General features: G+C 47.9%; 2 protein-coding genes across 3 annotated transcripts; one reads left to right on the forward strand and one right to left on the reverse strand.

Annotated features, from left to right (window-relative positions):
* Positions 1-66: 66 nt before the first annotated feature.
* On the reverse strand, positions 67-9,807 carry REM1 (RRAD and GEM like GTPase 1). Its single transcript, XM_080684100.1, has 5 exons — positions 9,640-9,807; positions 8,261-8,639; positions 6,947-7,029; positions 3,089-3,290; positions 67-1,891 (listed from the first exon to the last, which is right to left on the reverse strand). Exons 2-5 carry the CDS (start codon positions 8,601-8,603, stop codon positions 1,620-1,622), a joined length of 900 nt encoding a protein of 299 aa, XP_080540226.1. The 5' UTR covers positions 8,604-8,639; positions 9,640-9,807; the 3' UTR covers positions 67-1,619.
* DEFB124 (defensin beta 124) lies at positions 8,282-17,211 on the forward strand. 2 transcript variants are annotated; one of them, XR_013961408.1, is made up of 2 exons: positions 8,282-8,419; positions 16,861-16,999. XR_013961408.1 is itself a non-coding variant. In XM_080684101.1 (2 exons), the coding sequence occupies exons 1-2, from the start codon at positions 13,227-13,229 to the stop codon at positions 17,016-17,018; spliced, it is 216 nt and encodes a 71-aa protein (XP_080540227.1). In that variant the 5' UTR covers positions 12,839-13,226; the 3' UTR covers positions 17,019-17,211. The 2 variants fall into 2 exon arrangements, 1 of the variants encoding a protein (XP_080540227.1); XM_080684101.1 differs by lacking the exon at positions 8,282-8,419 and adding an exon at positions 12,839-13,284 and having other exon boundaries at positions 16,861-17,211.
* Positions 17,212-23,342: the final 6,131 nt, after the last annotated feature.

Genomic DNA, 23,342 nt, shown 5'->3' on the forward strand with positions numbered 1-23,342 from the left:
CTCCTTAAATTGTATGCAAAATTGTGTTTGAAAGTCCATTTCCCGGGGGCTCTATAGCTTTTTTTTAAAAAAAAATATATTTTATTGATTTCAGAGAGGAAGGGAGAGGGAGAGATAGAAACATCAATGATGAGAGAGAATCATTGATTGGCTGCCTCCTGCACGCCCCCCACTGGGGATCAAGCCTGCAACCTGGGCATATGCCCTGACCGGGAATCGAACCGGTGACCTCTTGGTTCCTGGGATGATACTCAACCGCTGAGCTACACCAGGCTGGGCTATTTTATTGATCTTTTACAGAGAGGAAGGGAGAGGGATAGAGAGTTAGAAACATCGATGAGAGAGAAACATCAATCAGCTGCCTCCTGCACCCCCCCTACTGGGGATGTGCCTGCAACCAAGGTACATGCCCTTGACTGGAATGGAACCTGGGACCCTTCAGTCCGCAGGCTAACGCTCTATCCACTAAGCCAAACCGGCTATGGCTCTGTAGCTTTTTAACACATTCTCCAAGAGGACTGGATAAGTTGGGTACAGACTCTAGACCAGCCGTGGGCAAACTACGGCCCATGGGCCGGATCCGGCTGTTCTATCCGGTTCTCTTGCTCTCCCCTCCACTCCTTTACTTTGAATTTATATTAGTTCACACAAACACTCCATCCATGCTTTTGTTCCGGCCCTCCGGTCCAGTTTAAGAACCCATTGTGGCCCTCGAGTCAAAAAGTTTGCCCACCCCTGGTCTAGACTGACAAGATGGAAATCCTGGCCACTTCACTTACAGCAGTTGTGTGATCTTGAGCAGGAGCCTTCACCGTCCTGTGCCTCGGTTTTCTAATTATTGAACAGGGGTTGTGAAGATTAGTTAATAGTTGTGACGTCTTAGTACACAGACAGCTCCCAACAACACCAGCTATTTTATTGCCAGGATGAGTGCTGAAATTCTTTCCAGATAATATTTTATGACTCTATCATCTAAAAAATGGGCTAATGAGAAACTAAGAGGTCATCACACTTCACTGTGGTTGTACTCCACTGTGTCTCCCTCAAAGGCTGGGGCAGGGGTTGTGCCCAGGGGCTGGGAGAAGACCTGAACGCGTAATGGTTCCAATGACTTTATTGACCGACCCTGACACAGGTCAGCAGGCTAACCCAGTCTGTAGCCAGTGTAGACGGGAGAGTAGGAGGTGGAGATGCCCGGATGAAGCCCAAAGAAGTCTGGGCATTCAGACGGGACATCCTTCTAGTCTGTGGTGTTTTTTGGGGGGTGGGAAGATGGGGGTAGTGTTTCTGAGGGTTGGCCAGAGCCCGAGGATATAGAAAAGTTGTTTTGTTTTTTATAAAAAGACACAAATCGTGTAAAAAAAAAAAATCCCCTACTGTGTGCCGAGCCTGGGCTTCGGCCCCCGTAGTCGGTACATCGCTTCCCGTGGCGGAGGGGCCCCTGAAGCTGTGGCTCCAGGAGATGTTCTGGCCCTCAGGGCCGCGGTTAGGGAAGGTCCACGACGCGCACTCCAGGTCCCTGCGCCTTTGCCCCTCGGTGGCCCCTCCCTCGGTGGCGTCAGCAGAGCGTAGTGCACCCCAGTGTTCACCACCCTGGGCAGGCGGGCGGGCGGGCGGCCTCAGAGCACGGCCAGGTTGTGGCAGGACTTGGAGCGGGCCTTGAGTGCCCGGCGGCGGGCGCTGCGGGCTGTCAGGCGTGCCAAGAAGCGCCGAGCTCGCTGGCCGAAGCTCGCCCGCCGTCGTGGCGCGGGGGAGGCCCGGGTGCTGCCGTCCTGGCGGCGCAGGCGCAGTTGGCGCACCACGCCCTCGAAGAGCTCGGCCACGTTGTGCTGCAGGGTGGCTGAGGTCTCGATGAACTTGCAGTCGAACACTACAGCGCAGGCGCGTCCCTCTGGGAGGCGGGGACAGGCGGGCGTGCAGGAGGAGATAAAGGTAGGAAGCGGAGTGTTCAGTCTGGATGGGAAGCAGTTTTTTCTTTCCCGAAACATTGTGCCAGGGCACTCAGAAATAAGTCAGATCTGGCTTTGAGGAAGTAGTTCAAAGGCTAGGGACTGATACTGGTGGCAGAATGAGGTTGGGAAGACGGGGGTGGGGTGGGGTGGGGCTGGGCCTAGGTAGGGAAGAGTCTTGAATGCCAGGTAAGGAGTCTAATTTGTGCTTCAGAATTATCTGGGGAGAGATTCTGATTCAGTAGGTTTGGGATGTGCTCTGGGAACCTGCATTTTAACAGAATCTCCTGGGAGTTTTGGGGGTCTGCTCACAAAGCATATGGTCTTCTATCTCCAGGATGCCATTGGGCTGGGAGGCAGGGACCTGAGTTCTAGTCCTCAGTGGCTGGTGACCCAGTGGAACTGGCTTATTCTCTCTGGTTCTCAGATTCTATAGTTTTTAGATTGTTCCCTGTCAATAGGGCCATTTTTAGATCTTTATGAGTCCCATCTGATACGTCAAACATTAAAATATTCCCCACCTCACTTTAAGTACTATTTATATATACTAGTAACTTACATGTTTTGTTTTGCAGTTGCTGGATGGCACAATGTCATGTTTTATAGACCATTAAAGCTTTCTGAATTTTGAATTTATAAATTCTTGCTCTATTTTGCAGCCAATAGATGGATTTTTCAGGTCTCAATAGTTGAAAAGCCTGTAGGTCTAGGTCTATTAGGCCTGGTGGATAAAGTGTCTCTGACTAAGGGCATGGGAGAGCAAATGGGAATTTTTAAGCAAAGAAGTGACAAGGTCAGATCTGGTTCTGGGAAGCTGTGGCAGCTGTTGAGGAGAACTGGTTAAGTGGGGATATAGAATTAGGGTGGAGGCTGGCCCAGGCTAAAGTGGAAATAGCGGAATGAGTCAGAGGCTATGGGAATGAGGTGAAGGGACTGTGGGGTTAAGGGAGGATTTTGGGACTGGTTTGGGAGAGTGCGAGAGGAGACAGGAATGGTTCCTAGCTTTCATGCAGAGAAAAGTAGATGCAGAATGGGGATGGTAGGTGGCAGGCAGTCCCTGAGATGAAGACACTAGAGGAGGAACAGTGACAGTGGGGCTGAGAGGAATATGGAGAAGGAGGGTGGACCAGAGGGCTCACCTTCCACGGAGACTTCCCGGCAGCGTGCCAGGTCCGCCTTGTTGCCCACCAGGATGATGGGCACATGGTCCGCCTGATGTGTGCGCCTTAGCTGAATGCGGAGCTCAGAGGCGCTCTCGAAGCTGCCTCTGTCTGCGATGGAGTACACGATGACGTAGGCACTGCCCACCTGCAGGCAGGACTCCTGGCTCCAGCTTTCATCCTGTAGGGGAGGGACCCCAGGCCCATCCTCAGAGGTTACCTAGGCCTTGGCTGAGAAAGGGGCTGGGATGGTTTAATGAGTGGGATGGAGCTAAGGTCTATACTTCGGATAGGTTTGAGGGACAAATTCTGCCATAATTCCCTGTTCTCCTCTCAAAGTAGTGATATGCTGATCATCTGTGAGCCTGTTTCTCTGCTTGAAAAATTGGGCTAATGACACTACCTCACTACATTCTCTCATTCATTGGTTCCTTCTGTAGGCTGGGCACTAGAGACAAAAAAAAAAAAAAAAAAAAAAAAAGGTGGTTCCTCTTCCAGCTAAGGAGGGTTTGCTGTTTAGCTGTTCTGGCTTTGCCTGTTTAATGGGTTCAGGCATATTAGACAGTTCTTTTGGTCTTCTATAGTCTCCTCAAAAGAGAAAAAAAGGGAGAGAAGTGAGGATGGAGGCTGATTTCAAGGGAAGGCATTTTCAGGACAGTTCTAAAGAGATGAAGGAGCAACTGTGAGGTGTAAGGATAGGGGGTGGGAGAGGCACAGGCTATTTTAGAAAGTGGAGTTCTTGCAAGTTTTTTGACCAAGGAAAGGAAAGAACTGGAATGATTTTGATGCTCCATTTTGGATGGTGATCTGTTGTCAGGGACAGCACTCAGACTGGACCACCTGGGTAACAACTTTATAAGACACAGTTGTTGCCCTCCAAAAGCTCATGGTCTGGAAGGGAGGCTATGGAAATGGAGAGTTATAATGCACTGTGATAAGTACCCATATGAAAGTAGCTGGAGAAGCCATGGGGGTGGGGAAGGGAGGCCAGAAGAACTCAACCTGGTGGAGTGTGGGAGGGTTCACAGTGGACCTGTGAGTGGGATTTGAAAGGATGAGCAGGTGGAGCAGGAGAGAAGAGAGTGGGCAGGAGTGGGAAATATTGAGTGTGGTGGAGGAATTGTTTGTGAGGGGGAAAGAAGCCAGAAAAGTTATCTGATAACCAAATAAGATAGTTGAATAGAAAAGCATCAGATCCATCATCAACAGCATTGTCAAAGGGGATGAGTTTTCAACAGCCATATCGATCCTTCCTCAGGTCAAATAACGGTGGGCTGAGTTAGATGGTTGTTGGTGCTCATTCTGGGTTTTCAACCTTGACTATGGACAGGTCCCTTCCTCCCTCTGGGTCTCAGTTTTCTCATCTGTTGAATGAGATGGTGAGTCTTGGCCATTCATTCATTCATTGCAGAAATATTTATGAAGAATTTGCTCTATGGTTAGGATCAAAAAAGCCAGTTGCTGTATGGGTTGGTTCTTACCTCTTGGGATGTGATTTTAAAATATAGATTCCAGGATTCTACTTATACAGGTTCTTATTCATGAGGTCTGGGGTGAGGCCTGAGAATTTGATTTTTAATTCTCTCTCCAGGTGACCCTGATGGTTAGATACTAGTAAGTGCGTGCGCTACTGGATGAGCCAAAGGTCCACCCAGTTCTTTCAGATTCTGCCTCTCTGACTAGCCCAACGATGGAAGGAATGGAAGCTTATTCCAACAAGGCTGCTACTGTATGGGCCCTGTTTGGGAGTTGCCTTCATAGTCACTGACCAGGGACACTGGTTCAGTTTTCTTTTTTTTTTTTTTTTTAAATATATTTTATTGATATTTTACAGAGAGGAAGGGAGAGGGATAGAGAGCTAGAAACATCGATGAGAGAGAAACATCGATCAGCTGCCTCCTACACACCTCCCACTGGGGATGTGCCCGCAACTAAGGTACATGCCCTTGACCGGAATCGAACCCGGACCCTTCAGTCCGCAGGCCGACGCTCTATCCACTGAGCCAAAACGGTTTTGGCTGGTTCAGTTTTCTTATTTTACTTGTAGGAAAACCAAGGGCCAGAGAAAACTTTCTCATGGCCAAGCAGAGAGCTGGGCTCAGAATCCCTGCTTCTAGTCCAGTACTCTTCCTCCTCCAGCTCCCAAATGGAACCCCCATGCTGATCACTCTTCTTAATCCACTGGACTCTGCCCCATAGGATCCTCAAAGTAGCCCCTCCCTTACCAGCATCCAAAAAAATAACCCCTCCCTTAGCAGCCTGTGAGGTCCATGAGGCCAGAAAACATGTCTACCTTATTCACTGCTGGGTCTCCAGTGTCCTGGCCAATGATATATACCCAGCAAGTGCTTTTGCTTGTTTTTTTTTTGTTTGTTTGTTTTGTTTTTATCCTCACCCGAGGATATTTTTCCATTGATTTTTAGAGAGAGAGTGGAAGAGTGAGGGAAAGACAGAGAAATACTGATGTGAGAGAAACACATAGTTGGTTGCCTCCTGCACGTGCCCTTGACCAGAATCGAACCGGGGACCCTTTGGTCCACAGGCCGGTGCTCTATCTACTGAACCAAACTGGCTAGGGCAGCAAGTGTTTCTTAATGAACAAATGGGTGAAGGAGTGGAACCTCAGCTGGAGGTTCAGAAGGTGATGCTCCCAGGGGAGATGAAGGGGCTATCCTAGTACATAAAAGTGGGTTCTTACAGATCTGGGTTTGAATCTCACTTGCTGAGAACTTTGGGCACATTACTTAACCTCTCTGAGCTTCCATTTCCTCATCATAGAATAGGGATCAGAAGAACGCTCACTGTATAATTTTTGTCTTGACTGAATGTCATAATATATGTTCAGTGTTTAGCACAGGGGCTGACACTTAGGAAGAGGGTGCTACATAAATGTCAGCTGCTGTTAAGAGCATCATCATCATCATTATGTTCATTTGGACCTGGGTTTCCTTTTACGCTTGTTAGAAAGAATTGGCTACACAGCTCTTTCATCCCCAGCCTTTGGGCCTGTCACTAGAGCTGTCAGCCATTATTGTCAATCACCCAACACAGCCCTCCTAAACCCCCTGCGGCCAGGCCCTCCCTGAGTTTTAGGGGAGGAACCTACTCCTTAGAGAGATGGAATCTCCGGTGATTTTTAGATCCTTCTCTTTGTTTGGTTGTATTTCTTCAGAGTTCTATAGTGAGCATGTACTACTTGTATAGCAAGAAAAACAGAAAACTCAAACAAGATAAGAAAAACATAACAGGGACATGCCCCTGCCTGCTGCTCTCTTCCTGCCCGAGAAGGGGCTAGGGAAGGACACCCTTTGGTTTCCTTTTTCCCTAGCTACTAAATTATAATTAACAAGAATTGTCATTATTTATGATTCTTCATCCATGTTCAGCATGTTTTCATGCTCAAAACTGCTCAACTCTCTGAAGTTGCATAAGAACTTAAAGAAAACAGTTGGTAAAGAAGGCAGGAATGATCGACCCATTTATCAGGTGAGAAAACTGAAGCTCAGAGCAGGTAAGTCAACTGCACAAAGCCACACAACTGGTAAAAAAAAGGAAGGGGGTTGAACCTCAGACATTTTGATGCTAAATTCAGTGTTCCTTCCTCTGCACAACGTAGGTGAGTGGAGTGGGATGAAGGGGCTAAAACGAGGGGGCGGCTTGCAGGGGAAGAAGCACATCCTGGCATGACTGTGGAGAGGGGACCAGAGGAGTGAGGAAAGGAGGTGAAGGTCATGAGGTTCTGTCTTTGGTTGGAAAGGCTGCTTAGGAGCTGTGGGTTTTGGAGGGTTCTGGTACGAGGCTCAGCACCCATCTCCCCAAATCCTGCTCGTGCCATACCAGTTTCTCAGCCTCCCAGGTGTCCATGACCAGCAGTGTGGTGTCTTCTCCATCCACTGTGAGGGTCCTCTCGTACACGTCTTCTGTAATGAGGGGAAGAGCTGGATCTCAGGAGGAAGGACAGGCCTGCGGAGGATGTGGCTCCCTAGCCCCTCTTTATGGTCACTGCACCCCCTCTACTTCTCCTTGAAGTGTTCACCACACTCCCGTGATGCCTGTTTCTCCTGATAGGTCCAGAAGCTCCAGGAGGAGGAGCCCATGTCTCCCCAGCTGCCAGCATAGTATGAGGCGCACAGTAGGTACTGAGACAGCATTGGTTGTTATTGTTATTGCTGACTGAATGAATGTGGGGTGGTGGGGTTAAAGTTGGGCTGGGAATTCTCCAGTCCTGCTCTGTCCCTGGCTTACTGTATACTTCAGGCAGGTCATGTTACCCTCCCTGGGCCTCAGTCTCCCCATTTGTCACACCTACAGGTGCACCTATGCACACCTCTTGCATGGGTTGTCACTCCTCAAGAGACAGAGCCTGGAGAAAGGGCCTGGCTAGAGTGTCCCCACCTTCTCTCTGCTTTTAACCAACTCCCCATCCCACTTACCCTAGTCCTCTCAGCCAGTCCTGCAGAAACCTATCTTCATTTCCTCTGTCCTATCCCCATCCCCCATCATCCTAGGGCCTCTGCTCACGGCATCTCTTGGGAATTCAGGAACCCAGGGCCCAGAACTTGGCGTCTGAGAGTCTCCATTTTGGGCAGGATTTTAGTTTTGCCACATGGGTGGTTATCTATGGAGCTGGGGTGATCCAAGAGTCAGGGGAGAGTTGGGGCTAGGGCAGGGGTGGGCAAACTTTTTGACTCGAGGGCCACAATGGGTTCTTAAACTGGACTGGAGGGCCGGAACAAAAGCATGGATGGAGTGTTTGTGTAAACTAATATAAATTCAAAGTAAAGGAGCGGAGGGGAGAGCAAGAGAACCGGATAGAACAGCCGGATCCGGCCCGCGGGCCGTAGTTTGCCCAAGGCTGGGCTAGAGGTTTCTAAGCGAGGTGGAAGTCCACCATTTCTTTATACTTGAGTGTCAATCCCATATCTCTCACCCATGAAAACTGGCAAAATTCTCACAATTCAAGGAATCTCTCTCCCATAGCCATTGTGCAGGCTGTGCCCTGCGTAACTCTAGGGGGCATATTCACGTCATAGTCTATGTGAATGACGCCCCTATGAGCTGAGCAGTGCATGAGTTGTACAACTGTTATTGGCAGCCTTGTGCCCTTGGTCACTCCTTTGGCCACATTCCAGCCCAGCCCAGTGTCCCTACCTCCCAGCTGTTCATGGAGCTCCCGCTCTTGCTTCCCTGCAAAGAGGCTGGCCAAGCTGGTCTTCCCTACGCCAGGATCTCCCAGCAGCACCACGCGGTAGAGGGCCTCCCAGGAGCCTTCAGAGTCGCTGGATTCAGAGGACCAACCGTCGGGGGCAGGTGAAGGTTGCTGGGTGGGAGGGTTGAGGGAGGCCGACTGGCCCAGCCGTGGGTGCCGGGATTGTGTGGAAGTGGAAGGTGCTGCGCACAGGCCAGGCTGGCGGCCTCGGGAGGACAGGGGCAGCGGGGTGCTGGCTCGCCGTCGCAAGGGCGTCTTTGCTTCTTGCTGGGTGTTTAGTGTCATCGTTGGGAGGGGGACTTGGCTCCTTCCTTCCTCCTTCTGTGAGTAAGAAGGGGAGTGGGCGGTGAGCAGGTTCTGTGAGCCCCTTCTGCAGGGCCCTGAGGTAGCTTCCTCCAGAGCCCCTCCTGTCCAAATGGGAGGAGCAGACGCCTCCCTCCTTGGGGTGGGGGCTTTCCGGCTTCAGGCCCAGGGTCTGCCTGGGTCAGGCTGGGAGGGTGAGTGTGCAAGCTGTGCACACACATGTATGCACACCCAGAGGCCGCTTCCTGTGCCTTGAGGATGACCCCTCCCCCAAACACACGGACAGCAGAGGGGCAGCAGCGAGGTGATGTCCACACGAGCACGCACACACTGTGTACACTGACCTGCCTCTCCCACTCAGAACACGAGACCCACGTTCTGAAAGGATGTGAATTACCCGGTACGCCCCTTCCCACAGGTCTCTTCCCCACGGTTGGGAGATTGGGGGTATGGAGGAGGGGTAAGGGCCCCTGGGGAGGGGTCACTTCCGCTGCCCCGCCTCTAGAGGGCTGAGGAAGAGGCAGGAATGGGAGGGCTGGGACTCTGAAGCGCATAGGGGTCTGGGGGTTCCCTCCGCTGTAACCCGAGCGCCCTGGTGCCATGGGAACGGCGTGCCCGGCCCGCCCCCTACGTGAAAAATTCAGCAGCGGCTGGCACTGCCTCCAGTGGCTGTTGGGGGGCGGGGGCTTCGAGGCTGCGGGGGCCAGGCCTGTGACAGGACAGGGTCCTGGCAGGGGGTGGAGAGGGGACCTCCGGGGCCGGGAGTGCATGTGCCATTCTTCGAGTCAGAGTCCCAACTTGCCCAGCCCCGGGCCCTGGTTGTGAGTCCCCTGATCCGGGCGGGGTTCTTGTCCGGGGCTACCCAACCCTCTGGGCCCCAGTTGGAAGGACCCTCACCCCTGGGATGCGAGTTGGAGGCCCCCCTCGCCCCGCCTGCCCGCAGAATCCCCCCATGCAGGCGCCGGGCGAACTCCGCTCCAACTTGACTAAGTTGGCGGCGGGCTGCGCGGGCCTTTACCTTGGCTTGGGGAGGGGTCCAGGGTCCCCGGCCCGCAGCTGCCGGGTGCTCCAGGCTGTACCACCGCCTCGGCGCGCAGCCCCTCCGGCCTGTCCCGCCCAGCCGCCCCGCCGCCCCGGCGGGGGAGGAGCCGCGACCCCGCCCCGTCCAGCCCCGCCCCAGCGGGACAGCCCCGGGGTCCCCGCCCCGAGGCCTTGGCCGCTGAGTGACTTCACACAGGGGTCAGCTGACCCGCCCCCTCACGGCCTTTGTCTAGGGTGGGGGTGGCAGTGTTGGGGTGCGGGCCAGAGAGAGGAAGGAAGTGGGTCTGGATCATCTGTGCACCCACAACTACCCACTCCAGCAGTGGGGCGCCCCGACAGCCTTGGTCCTTACGAAAACCACTTGGGGAGCTTGTTGAATGTTCAGAATCCCAGGCCCCACCCCGAGGCAGATTCCGCAGTCCTGGGAGGGGTTCGGGGATCTGCGTTTTAAACAAGTGCCCAAGTGATCCTGGTGCAGAGTTCGCGGACTCCACTTCCAGAAACTCTGCTTTGCATGGACGGAGAATTAATTTTGGAAGGCGGCTTGAGGGGCGGAGGGGAGTCCAGGAAGCCTGCACTGGGGAGTTCGGAGTATCTTATTTTTGCACCATTCATTCACTCAACAAATTCTAGGTTAAGCACCCGAGGAAGCTAGGCCTGTCCTGTACCTGGAAGAATGGCTGTCCAGTCTCCGATTCATATTTATTGAGCACTTGTGCTGTGCCTGGTATGGACTGAGCACTCTGCCTGGATTTAATCCCCACGCAACACTAAGGATGAACATACCCAGGCTTACCTGGGCCTGCGACTCAGGAGCCTCTTAGCCTACTATACCTTTCTATCACAGGTCTATAGCTTTTTTTTTTTTTTTTTTTTTTTAAATCTTTTCTTTTCCCAGGCATGTAGGAGGAGGAAAGAGACACTGTGGTCTTGGTTATAGAAGAGAAGTTGGCTGTAGGGAAGTGAGTTTGGCCATCTATGGGCCAGGATCTAAGCTCTTGGGGAGGGTGCTTCCGTTTAGGTCAGGAGGGACTGGAGCAGGTATGTATGTGAGGCCCCGGGAGACTGGCTGTACCTGTGGGTGGGGCTCATTGTCATGGCTGAACGGGTCCAAGTGTCCGGCTCAGGGCAACTGAGCCCCTTCACGCCTGGCTTCCTTCTGTGGCTTGGCCCTCTAAGCTCTCCTTCCCCACCTACAAGATGGGCTGGGAGTGGTGCAGTCATACACTGTCTGGGAGTGAGGCAAGTTTAAGTCCCAGCTCCGCCTCTGTTCTTTGGATTTTGGTTTCTTTCTTTTTTTTTTTAATTCTCGCCCGAAGTGGGTGGGGAGGGGACCCTCACCCAAGAATATTTTTTCTATTGATTTCCAGAGAGACAGGAAGGGAGGGAGGAGGGGGAGAGAGAGAGAAACATTAATGTGAGAGAGACACATTGATTGGTTGCCTCCCACAGGTGCTCCCACCGGGGCTGGGGGACCCGAAACTGAGGTGCATGCCCTTGACTGGAATCAAACCCTCTACTCTTTGCCAGTGCTCTAACCACTTAGCAACCTGCCAGGGCTGGATTTCTGTTTCTTTATTTAAAAGTCAAATCTACAAGTATTTGGTGACAGAAGATGATTTGACTTTGGGTGGTAGACATACAATGCAATATACAGATCATGTATCATAGAAATGCATACTTGAAGCTTATATGATCCTATTAACCAATGTCATCCCAATAAATTTAATTAAAAAAATAAATTAAAGCCCTAGCCGGATTTGGTCAGTGGATAGAGCGTCAGCCTTTGGACTGAAGAGTCCCGGATTCAATTCTGGTCAAGGGCACATGCCTGGTTTGCGGGCTCAATGCCCACTAGGGGGCGTGCAGGAGGCAGCCAATCAATGATTCTCTTTCATCATTGATGTTTCTATCTCTCTCTCCCTCTCCCTTTCTCTCTGAAATCAATAAAATATATATATATATATACATATATATATATATAAATTAAAAAATAAAGGAAAAGAATAAAACAAATCTAAACAGATTACACCTTTGCTACAAAACTTCCAATTGTCTACAATAGAAAAGCCTGAACTGGGTATTCAAGGCCCATTGTAAATAAAAGCAGGGCAAAGGGGTTAGCGTAGTGGTGCAGGTGGGGTGGTGGGAGGGGTGAAAGGTCTCGAAAAAGTTTTAAAAATGTTTATTTCAAATGTACATGACAGTGAAAGAATAATACAAGAAACAACTCGAGTTTTTAAAAAACATTGTATTATGGAAAAATGGAAACATGCAAAATAATGTAATGATGTGAGTTTTAAAAAGAAACTGTCCTTTCAGGGTCATTTCCAATCTCCTCTCAACAAATTCCTTGCTCTGGCCATGCCCCACACTTCAGGCACATTATGTTTCTTCTGTCTGGAATACTTTCCTCTCCTCATCTTTCAAGATGCAACTCAGATGCCTGTGTACCAGACGCTGTTCTAAGCTCTGTACACATATGATCTATCTCCGGGGTTCTCAAACTTTAGCAATATGCTCGAATCAGTCAGAGGGCTTCTTAAGCCACAGCTTGCTGAGACCCACTCCCGAGCTTTTGATTCAGTACGTTTGGGTAGAGCTTGAGAATTTTCACTTTTAACAAGGCCCAGGTATTTCTTGCTGCTGCTTGCAGGTCTGGGTGCCACACTTTGTATTATTATTATTTTAAATATATTTTTATTAATTTCAGAGAGGAAGGGAGAGAGAGAGAGAGAGAGAGAGAGAGAGAGAGAGAGAGAGAGAGAGAGAGAGATAGATAGAAACATTAATACTGAGAATCATTGATTGGCTGCCTTTTGCACACCCCATACTGGGGATCGAGCCTGCAACCTGGGCATGTGCCCTGACCGGGAATTGAACTGTGACCTCCTGGTTCATAGGTTGACGCTCAACCATTGAACCACACTAGCTAGGCCACACTTTGTATTATTTTGTTTAATCTTCTCAATGAGTTAGGTAACAATTACTCTCTGTTTGGGGGAGCTATTACTCTTCTCATTTCCTGCATAGGCCTGAATGCATGCTCTTTGGACAGCTCAGTGGGTTCTGGTTTCACCTCCTTGGCTTCAGGAAGGGAATCCTCCTTGCAGTTAGCTTTGCAAGGGGGGGCTTGTGATGATTTCCTAGATGATAGCCTGGGGCTCAGAGAGGCTAAGTGACTTGTCCAAGGTATCACATCAGTTAGAGGGAGTAGCTGGCATTGAAGCAGGTCTCTCTGAAGCCAAGGCGTTCCCTCCCCTCTCAGGTGGGGAAGCTGTTCAGTTTCTGACCCCAGACTTGCTTCAGGAAATTTTGTCCCCAGTTTCAGAGCTCAGCAACCTTTGGAAGGTGTGTCCAGCCAGTTCCCCACATATCTGGCTGAGGTCCAGCTGCATCCTTGAGACCACAGGCCTCCGACTCCCACTTAAGTCTCCTGCTGCCCACACTCCGGCCTTGATCTGCAGTTGAATAAAGGCTGGGCCCCCTGCAGCCAGGCTTGGTGGGCTGGGCTCCTCTCCTCTTGTGTTCTCCGGACAGTGGCCCCCCAGGAGCCCTGTGGCCATGACACAGCTGCTGCTGCTCATTGTGTTTCTCCTGGTCCTGGGTCATGTGCCTCCAGGTAACATCACGTGTGTGTGTGTGTGTGTGTGTGTGTGTGTGTGTTTAGAAATAGGAGTAGGTTCTCAGCTCCTGGGGAACAGAGGAGGCCTGGACCAGTGTTTAAATTCTGGCCCCATCACTGGCTTTCTGGGCAGGTTAGAATGGGCTGCTAGATCAGCCTGCACCTCAGTTTCCTAATCTTTAAAATGGGATTCACTCAACAAATGTTCATTTGAAAAATATTTACTGTGTGCAGGCACTATTACATTGCTGTAGTGAGAGACCCAGTAGTGAGAGAAAGCATGGAGTTGATATTTTAGTTAGTGGAGACAGGAAATGACCAAATAAGCATATACTATTTCAGGTGGTCATAAGAGCTAAGAAGAATAAACGCAGGGCAAGGGGTTAGTGTGGTGTGTGCATGGGGTGGTGGAAGAGCTGAAAGGCCTCGGATAAGTTCTTTTTTTAAGTTTTTAGTTCAAATATATCTGAAAGTAGACAGAATAATATAAGGAACAAGTGAGCTTTAAAAAACCTTTTATTATGGAAAAATGTAAACATTCAAAAATAGAGACTAATGTAATGATGTGAGTTTTAAAAAGAAATCCTTTTATTTGAGAAAACTTCAAACCTAAATTTAAAAATATGGTATAGAAAACTCCCCGTATCCATTACCCAATCTCAACAATTATCAACTTGAACCAATCCTGTTTTGTTGTTCACTTGCCCCTTCTGCCCAGTGAATTATTTTGAAGTAAATTTCAGATCTCTTATCATTTTATATAAGGTAGGTTTGAGCAATGATCTGACTACAGTGAGAATACAGCGGGCTTCTGATTAACGTTGTTTGGTTATAAGGCTGATGAGGTGCTGTAGGAACTTAACTCTTGTATATATCAATTAGCCTGTGGTAAACTTGGTGTCTTTATATATTTCACTTAAAGTCACAGAACCTATTGGTGATGTTAAGTGAGGACTTACTATATAAGGATGATCATCCTTGACAGAGGGAGCAGCAAGGATGAAGGAGGCAGGAGGGCGATAGATGATAAATAGATGATAGATAGAGAGATAGACAGACTGACATGTTTCAGGAGCAGTGAGGAGGCCAGTGTGGCTGGAGTGGGAGCACAGGGAGAAAAGTGGAGGGAGATGAAGTCAAAGGAAGGGATAGCAGATCATGCAGGAGAAATAGCGGCTGTATCTCAGGGTGGTTGGAAGGCTGAAATGTGATGATGTGTTTATAGTAGTTGTCGTAGGAACTGCCGCAGGCTGGGAGTTAGGATCTTGGGTTCTGGTACCAGCCCCACCACTTACTGGGCTGGAGAAGGTGGGCAAGTCCCTTCCTTTCTTTATTTGTAAAATGAGAGGGTTGGCCTAGCACAGTGGTCGGCAAACTCATTAGTCAACAGAGCCAAATACCAACAGTACAACGACTGAAATTTCTTTTGAGAGCCAAATTTTTTAAATTTAAACTTCTTCTAACGCCACTTCTTCAAAATAGACTCGCCCAGGCCGTGGTATTTTGTGGAAGAGCCACACTCAAGAGGCCAAAGAGCCGCATGTGGCTCGCGAGCCGCAGTTTGCCGACCACAGGCCTAGAAGAATGAGCCTTGGTTGCTTCAACTCGCTAAGCTGTCATTCTGATAAACTCACTTGGCATTTATTGAGTATTTACTATCTGCCAGCCACTGTGCTAACATGATTAAAGCCACTATCACTGCCCTCTGAAGGAAGGATGTACAGATGAGGAATCTGAGGCCCAGGCCACGCGGCTGGGAAATGGCAGAGCTGGAATTTGGACTCAGGGGGTCTGAGCTGGGTGCACACCACACTGTTAATCAGTATACTACAGATCCCCTTTGGCGTGTAGGTTCTCTGCCTCATAGAGATTTTGAGATCAGCTCTGTATCATTCTAAATTCTCTACCTTGGCAAGATAAAAGGATGGACTGGTTGACAGGGCTGAATAACACCCATAGGTGTCATGTAAAGATTCTGTGGAATCTCTTTTAACTCAGGGAGAGGCACTTCTCCCCTCCACCTCCCATTCAGCCCCAGTTCTTCTGAGTTGCCGGGTCGTATGTGTAGAAATATCGCTGTAACAGACAGGCCTTGTAGAAGTGGTCCTCCTCCCTCCCCACTTTCCCACACCCGCCCTAATTGGCAATTTGGCACCCATTACTTCCTTCCGGGCACTTACCACCTCTACTGCCAGTGCCTCCTGTTTGCTGAATAAATAAAGGCAGCTGCTTCCCCACCCCCCTGCTGTGACCAAAGACCCTCGGAGAGGGTACAGGTCCTAGTCCCCCAAAGCCTTACCATTTATGGAAATTCTTTCACTGAATTTTAATATTAAACAGGTCTGTAAGTGTGTGAGGCAGGTAATGTTAAAGGCTATGAGTTTGGATTCTGGAGCCAGATTGCCTGAGTTTGAATCCTCGCTCTGCTACATAATGGCTGTGTAACCGTGGGAAAAGTTGTTAATCTTTCTGTGCCTCAGTTTCCTTAACGGTATAACAGGAGTTGTTATACAGTTAAGGAAAGACCTAACAGGAGTTGTTATACAGTTAAGGAAAGACCTAACAGGAGTTGTTATACAGTTAAGGAAAGACCTAACAGGAGTTGTTATACAGTTAAGGAAAGACCTAACAGGAGCTGTTATACAGTTAAGGAAAGACCTAACAGGAGCTGTTACACAGTTAAGGAAAGACCTAACAGGAGCTGTTATACAGTTAAGGAAAGACCTAACAGGAGCTGTAATACAGTTAAGGAAAGACCTAACAGGAGCTGTCATACAGTTAAGGAAAGACCTAACAGGAGCTGTTATACAGTTAAGGAAAGACCTAACAGGAGCTGTTATACAGTTAAGGAAAGACCTAACAGGAGTTGTTATACAGTTAAGGAAAGACCTAACAGGAGCTGCTATACAGTTAAGGAAAGACCTAACAGGAGTTGTTATACAGTTAAGGAAAGACCTAACAGGAGCTGTTATACAGTTAAGGAAAGACCTAACAGGAGTTGTTATACAGTTAAGGAAAGACCTAACAGGAGCTGTTATACAGTTAAGGAAAGACCTAACAGGAGCTGTCATACAGTTAAGGAAAGACCTAACAGGAGCTGTTATACAGTTAAGGAAAGACCAACTACAATAACATAGTGTTATTTTGAAAAGTGCTTATAGTATACCTGTGGTGTGGATTAATCTGGACAAGAAATTGGTCTCTAACTTATAACCAGTGGTCTAACTTGTGACCTGTGGGCTAACCTGAACTGAGATCTGTGATCTAAATTGTAACTAGTTGTCTCTGGTAGTCTAGCCTGTTACCTCTAGTCTAATCCTTGACCTGTGGTCAGAGGTCATGTACTGTGGCCTGACTTATGACCTGTGGGCTGCTCTATGGCCAGTCATCTAACAAATGACTAGAAAGCGAACTGGTAACTTATGATCTAACCTGGTCCTGTGGACTAACTTGTGGTCAGTGGTCTCACCTGTGACCTGTGGCCTCACCTTTGATCCGTAGTTATATATGTTAACAGTGGCCTAACCTGTGACCCCCGGGCTATTCTGTGACCTGTGGCCTTCCTCTTCACAGGGAGAAGTGAATTCAAGCGGTGCTGGAATGGCCAAGGAGCCTGCCGGACTTACTGCACCAAGCACGAAACCTTCATGCACCTGTGCCCGGATGCCTCCCTGTGCTGTATCCCCTATGGAATCAGGCCTCCAGTGCCCCATAAGCCAGAGAATGTGTAGCTGGTTCTGGGGCTGGCACACTTGCTCTTCATAAAATACATGCTGCCCGTTGTCTCCTCTTGCTGCTTGCTCACCACCCTCTACCCCCACCTCCTCCAGGGCTGGGGAGGGAGAGAGGGGCGGTCCATGATATAGAAGAGATGGTGGGATGGTTGGTGGAGGGAGTGAAGTGCCCGAGGAGAGAGGGCATTAATGACCATTGGAAATGGTTCTGGTCTTGCCTGTATCACATTTGCTCTGTCCAACTTGGGAAAAAATTGCTCAATTTCCCTCAGCCTCCCCAGTCTTCTTGTCCATAAAGTGGGGATAATTATAATATCAGGAGATTAGAACTTTATAGAAGGATTGCAAGAAGAAAGGTAGAGTTTATAATAGGAGTTAATTGTAATAAATCACAAGAACTAACAAGAAAGTGAGTTAATTATAATAAGAATTAATAATAAAGTTAAAACCACATTTCTGGCATGCAGAACGAGGTGGTGCATTAGGCTTGACAGGTAGATCCTACTGAGAGTGAAAGGACTTTTTCTATGTTCCTTTATCTCCTGTCTTAGCTTTTAAGAGCCTGCCTGCCCAGGTAGAAAATAAGGATTTTATGAGAGCAGAGTTTTCATAGAAACAGGAGGAGCAATAGAGGAAAACGCTGCCCTCCTAGGCCCAGGGAACTGTGGGGACAGCACGTCAGGGAGAAGCCATGAGCAGAGTCGGGGAGGTGGGTGGACAGACACGCATTCTAATGTTCCTGGATCAGGATCCTGTTTGGCTGAAAAAACAGAAAACTTAATTTTCAGGAACTTCTTTTTCTCATGTAAAAAATCTGGAGGAGGAGGAGCCCTGGCTGGGTGGCTCCATTGGTTGAAGAGCTGTACCTACACCAAAAGGTTGAAGGTTCAATTCCCAGTACCGGAGGCAACCGATAGATGTTTCTCTCTCTCTCCTTCTCTCTCTCTCTCTCTCTCTCTCTCTCTCTCTCTCTCTCTCTCTCTCTCCACCCCTTCCTCTCTCTAAAACATATCCTCACATGAGGATTAAACATAAAATCTGGAGATAGGTAGCAACCATGTCAGGGCAAGCATCTCTGGGGTCCTCTCGGGTCACATAACTTCAGGCCTCATATCACTGTTTTACTTTAAAGCAAGAAGTGGGGGAGGGTTGGCACGGGGAGTCTCTCACTTTTACCAGGAAAACAAAAACTTGCCCTGGAAGCTCCCTCACAGACTTCTCCTCACCTTTCACGGGCCAGCCTGTGTCTCAGGGCTGCTCCTGACGCAGGGAAGGCGGGAGGAAAGGGTTTAGCTGTTCTAGCCTCTAGCATAGACTTCAGCTTGGGAGGAAGACAGTTGAGGGACCCTCAGTGTTGGCCCATCTTCACCCTGAGATGGAGCCCAGAAGGGGGCAGGCATGTGGGATAAGTTGAGAGGAACCCCAAGGGCGGAGAGGCTGTTGTCTACTGTCCTCTGAGACTTTTCAGAGAAGCCTGGGGTAGAGGTGGAGTAAGAGAAGGGACCCTGCGTGGCCAGGCTGAGAAAGGAGCGGGGGAGTTCAAAATACCTAACATCAGACCATCAGAAGGGATGCTGAGCAGAGTCTTGGAGGTGACCTGCTGTGCCAGGTGTTAACCCTTTAGTTTCTGGTATGAGAGGGACCTGGGGATATGCCAGAGGCAGCTGGAGTGGAGGAGGAAAGACCGCAGCTCTTTCCCAGCCAGTGGGGAGCGTTCAATTGACCTAATAACAAAGCGTGCACCTGCATCTCAGTCCTGCTCTTGAACCTCCCTTAGGTTCTGAAGACTTGACCTGGGAGCCACGAGGCCTGTTTTAGGACCCAACCTGGTGGGGGCAAGGTGGACATGGTCAAAGGTGGTCAAAGCCTAGAAACAGGACAAGATCAGAACCCCAGAGATGACCACAGAATCACAGAGAGCTGCTCTCTCCACTAGGCCTCAGTGGGAGGCCAGACCAGTTCACCAGTAACCAGCCATCGCTGAAAGCCAGTGACTGGCTCAAGCCACCTAGATCCCAGCTGCACCCAACCATTGAATCTTCCCACCCTGACCAGCCTTCTTTTTTTTTTTTTTTAATATATTTTATTGATTTTTTACAGAGAGGAAGGGAGAGGGATAGAAAGTTAGAAACATCGATGAGAGAGAAACATCGATCAGCTGCCTCCTGCACACCTCCTACTGGGGATGTGCCCGCAACCAAGGTACATGCCCTTGGCCGGAATCGAACCTGGGACCTTTCAGTCTGCAGGCCAACGCTCTATCCACTGAGCCAAACCGGTTAGGGCCTGACCAGCCTTCTTATTGGGAGGAGCAGGGGGAGGAGAGGAGGCATCTGAAAGACAGAGCAATTATACCAGAGACCAAGTTTCTCCGAACTCAAGAAACCTCAAGAGAATATTTAAATTGTTGAATTAGACCAAGTTTTCAACTGGATTGAACTAAATTTAGCTCTGCACTCTGACCCTTCCCTCTCAGTTGTTTTACAGAGAGTGATGAAGCTAGGTTTTCTTTGCACAGTCTCAGATGTAGTTTGAGGGAATTTGTGACCTTGTTGCAGAGAAGATGGTGATGATTTCTGGGAGTGAGGAGTCAGACAGACTCAAGTTCAGACTCCAGCTCTGCCACGTACAGGCCACAGGCCGTGTGATCAGGGCAAGTCCCTTCCTGTGTCTGATGTCAGGATTCTTCTCTGCAAAATGGGCTCGATGACAGCTCTTAATGGGGCAGCTGAGGGGTCAGATGAGATCATCTGGCACTTTGTAAGTGCCCAGTAAAAGAAATGCTACAACCGCTACCACTTCTACTGAGCAAGAAGGGCGCCACTAGCCTTCTTCTCCACATAATTTCAGACTTACAGGAAACCTGTAAGAATAGTCCAAAGAATTCCCATAGACCCTTCACCCAGTTTTTTCAAATATTGACAAATATTGGCCTGGCCAGCGTGGCTCAGTGGTTGAGTGTCCACCTATGAACCAGGAGGTCACGGTTCTATTCTTGCAGGTCACAGTTCCAGGGCACATGCCGGGGTTGCGGGCTCCATCTCCATTAGGGGCTGTGCAGAAGGCAGCCAATCCGTGATTCTCTCTCATCATTGATGTTTTTATCTCTCTCTCCTTCTCCCTTTCTCTCTCTGAAATCAATAAAAATATATATTAGAAAAAATCCGCACAAAAAAACTAAAATTGACTTTCACCTTACCATTTCTCTCGCTCTTTTTTCTGCTTACTTGACTGTATGAATACAGTATATAATACATATAACATTTAAGAGAGTGTTAATTGTTTACATTTTAGTAAGACTTATGGTGAACAGTAGTCTATTAGTAGTTAAGTTTGGGGGGAGTCAAAAGTTATATATGAATTTTTTACTGAAAATTTTACTGTGTGTGTATATATATATATATTTTTTAAACTTACAAACTAGTGTGTATGTATGTGTGTGTATAATATATGCATATTATTATAGGTGTCTATATATTTGATATAGCTATATTATATATAGATATATTTCTATGGACATATTGAATATGTATAATTTATATAAATCTATATGCATTTTCACATGCATTGAGATTCTCCTGTTGGAGTAGAGATTAGCGGAGTTTCTCATTCCGCTGATCAGGTGGCTTCCTTTGGGCTTACAAGAAAAGAACAAGGGAGTTACAACGATGGCTATTGTAGGAGGTCAGGTACGATATGGTGACTCCTCACTCTCTTCCCCACTTGGGTTGTTGTATTTTGTTTTTGGTTAATCTCACTGGAGGATATTTTTTCCATTTTTTATTTTTATTTTTAGAGAGAGAGTGGAAGGGAGGAAGGAAGAGGGAGAGACAGAGAAACATCAGTGTGAAAGAGACACATCAATTGGTTGCCTCCTGCATGCTTGGATCCAACCTGCAACCCAGGTACATGCCCTTGGCAGGATTCAAACCCGAGACTCTTCTGAGCTGGGGCCGGGGCGGGGGGCGGGGGGAGGGGAGGCTCTAATCAGTGGGCACACCGGCTAGGGCCCCACTTGGGGTTTTGATGGCAGAGTGTTGAGTGGAATTGTTCATTTTACCAGCATTACCAGTACATTTATGTTTGAGAGCCAGGCGACAATCACATATAACTCAAATTGCCCTTGAAAAGCACTCTGAAATGTGCCTTTTTGGAGACTGACAAACACAGCAAGTTTTTCTCTATCAATGGAACACATTAAAGCAAAGGAACTGATTGGTTATGTTTAGGGGCCATTTTTACGAAAAATAAATATCTCTCCACAGTGGGATCCCACAATGCAGTGTGATGCCTTCATTGCCAGGTGCTTTTGCTGCAACTGAAACGGAGACAATTCTCATCTCCACTCAGGCACTGGCTCAAGGAGGGATTCCTTTGGCTTCTTTGGACTGTGATTGTTCATATTTACTATCTACCTATCTATCCATCCAACAAAGGACTCATTTCCAGAATGTATGAAGAACTCATAATCAGTAAGAAAAAGACAGCTCAATAATAGAGTGGGCAAATATTTGATCAGACATTTTACAAAAGGAGGTAGGTGAGTAGCAAATAAGCCCATGAAAAGATTCTCAAAATCATTAGTCTTCAGGGAAGAGCAAATTAAAACCACAGTGGGATACCAGTACACACCTACCAGAATGACTAAAACGAAAAGCAAGGCTGACCACGGCAAGTCCTGGTGAGGATATGGAGCAGCTGGGGTGCAAACACATTGCGAAGGGCATGTAATGTGGACAGCCACTCTGGAAAAACAGTTGCAGAGTTACTTATAAAATTAAATAGAAATATGCACATATAAATATTTCTCTATTAATGCTTATAGCAGCTTTATTTATAATGTCCCATAACTGGAAACAACTCAAAGGTCCAATAAGTAAATGGATACATTGAGTTACATCCGTATGGTACAATCCTATTCAATAAAAAATAATAATTTACTGATACACACATGAATTAATCTAAAAAACAATGTTAAGGCAAAGAAGTCAAATGTGTACACACTAAATGACTCCACTTATATGAAGTTTAAGAAAGACAAAACTACCCTGGCTGGTGTGCCTAGTGGTTAGAGTGTTGGCCTGCGCCCCAAAGAGTCGGCGTTCGATTCCTGATTCGATCCCCTGGTAGGTATATGGATGTTTCTCTCCCCTTCCCCTTCCTCCTTTCCTCTCTCTCTAAAAATCAATGGAGAAAATATCCTCTGGTGAGAATTAACAAATGAGCAACAACAACAAAACAGAAAGGCAAAACTAACTTGATTTAAAAAGTGAGAAAAAAAAAGTTTCAAAAAATCCCTGAAAACCTTATTTCTCTCTGTTTTTATGAGCACATGTGGTTGAATTTGGGTAAGTGACCTGTGCTTGTGATGCAGCTGCACTTGTCTCAGAAAGAAGACAATCCAGGAAGGGAACTCTGCTAATGGCTAGATCAAAGGAGAGATACTGCCCTCTAGGGGTTGTTTGGGGAATTTGCTGGTGGCATTTTTTTTTTTTTTTTTTTCAATTATCAAAATTAATGGGGCCGCTACTGGAATTTAGTAAGTTGGGGACTCAGGATAATTCTCCGGCCTAGAATCAAAGGCTGTTTTGTATTATCAAGGGAGGCTTATAGTTTGTTCTGGTTAGCACTTTGCCCAAAATGTTCACCATTTTGGAAATTCAGGACACAGACAGCAAATGCTTTGGGTAGTATTTGAGGTGTACACTCAGCACACCCTTTTATGCCTGCATTTGTAGCTGTTACACTCATGCTGTGTATGGTACAAGATCTGACTATTTTATTAGGTCTTAAAATGCCATAATACATATTATTATAAAAGTTTCTTCTATCCTCCTTTATATTATAGTTAGCTCTTAATTTGATTTTTCTTGAAATTATGTGAGTAGATAGGTTATAATACTTATGAATATATTAAAAAAAACACCTCACTCAAGGATATTTTTTCATTGATTTTCAGAGAGAATGTAAGGGAGGGAGGAGGGGGAGAGACAGAGAGAAACATCGATGTGAGAGAGACACATCAATTGGTTGCCTCTTGCATGCACCCTTACCAGGGCTGGGGAATCTGCAACTGAGGTATGTGCTCTTGACCAGGAATCGAACCTGCCACTCTTTGGTCCGTAGGCCGATGCCACTGAGTCAAACTGGCCAGGGCATATATTTATGAATCTTATTTTAAGGACAAAAAGGGGCCATTGCAAAATATTTATTACTAGTAGCCCTGCGCACGAATCCGTGCGTCAGTAGCTCTCTGCGGGGCCTGGCCACTCTGCGCCCGCTGCCCAGAGGCTCTCCGTGGCCCAGAGGCCCATCGCTGTG

This window comes from Plecotus auritus (assembly GCF_963455305.1).
Source record: "Plecotus auritus genome assembly, chromosome: 8".
Classification (NCBI taxonomy): Eukaryota; Metazoa; Chordata; class Mammalia; order Chiroptera; family Vespertilionidae; genus Plecotus; species Plecotus auritus.